Source organism: Penaeus monodon, chromosome 12 (genome assembly GCF_015228065.2).
Source record: "Penaeus monodon isolate SGIC_2016 chromosome 12, NSTDA_Pmon_1, whole genome shotgun sequence".
Taxonomy (NCBI): Eukaryota; Metazoa; Arthropoda; class Malacostraca; order Decapoda; family Penaeidae; genus Penaeus; species Penaeus monodon.
In genome coordinates, this window is record NC_051397.1 from 11,854,391 (window position 1) to 11,855,211 (window position 821).

At 42.9% G+C, this 821-nt stretch overlaps 1 protein-coding gene across 1 annotated transcript in view; it reads left to right on the plus strand.

Moving 5' to 3' along the window:
* The window catches only part of LOC119579284 (phenoloxidase-activating factor 2-like), a 5,019-nt gene extending 4,618 nt beyond the window's left edge, over window positions 1-401 (plus strand). The window contains exon 7 of the mRNA XM_037927042.1: window positions 1-401. This exon is cut by the window's left edge and continues 26 nt beyond it. Within this exon, the coding sequence (XP_037782970.1) occupies window positions 1-136 (136 nt within the window). The 3' untranslated portion in view covers window positions 137-401.
* The last annotated feature ends 420 nt before the right edge of the window (window positions 402-821 follow it).

An 821-nucleotide genomic window follows, 5' to 3' on the forward strand; every position in this document is an offset into this window, starting at 1 on the left:
CTCGGGCGCTGACGGGAGCATCCAGCTGGCGGGCCTGGTGTCCTGGGGCATCGACTGCGGGCATCCGGGCGTCCCTGGCGTCTACGTGAAGGTGTCCCATTACCTGGACTGGATCCGTGCCATTACCAGAGTATGAAGCGCTGGTTCGCGTCTGCTCGAAGTGTCCATATCATCATAAGTTCTTTTTGATGTCCACCAATCTCTCTCAGTGTCCTATTGATAACCCGCCTGCTGGTTCAGGTGAAATGTCATATTATTAATAATATTATTATATCTTATTTTCTATCTAATTTAAGCTTCACCTTGGTGGAGATGTGTGTAAGCGCGTCTAGTGCTACGCTCTGTAATCTCAGATAAGAGAAAATGCTGTTACATTTGCTAATAAACTGTTATTAATTTAATGAGAATGTTTTGAGTCACCCCGCTCTAAAATCCATAGGGGATTACTTGAAAAGTTTCCTTTACTCATACATGGGTATACACACACATACACATAAACACATACATTCATACACATACACACACATACATTCATACATATGCATACACATACATTCATACACATATATACACACATACATTCATACACATACATACACTCATGCAGTCATACGCATATGTACACACGCGCATGCACGCATACATACATAGATATAGAAGAATGGAAAATGAAAGAAAGAGAGAGATAGAGAGTGAGAGACAGGCAGAGAGAGAAAAAGAGAGAGAGAGAGAGAGAGAGAGAGAGAGAGAGAGAGAGAGAGAGAGAGAGAGAGAGAGAGAGAGAGAGAGAGAGAGAGAGAGAGAGAGAGAGAGAGAGAGAG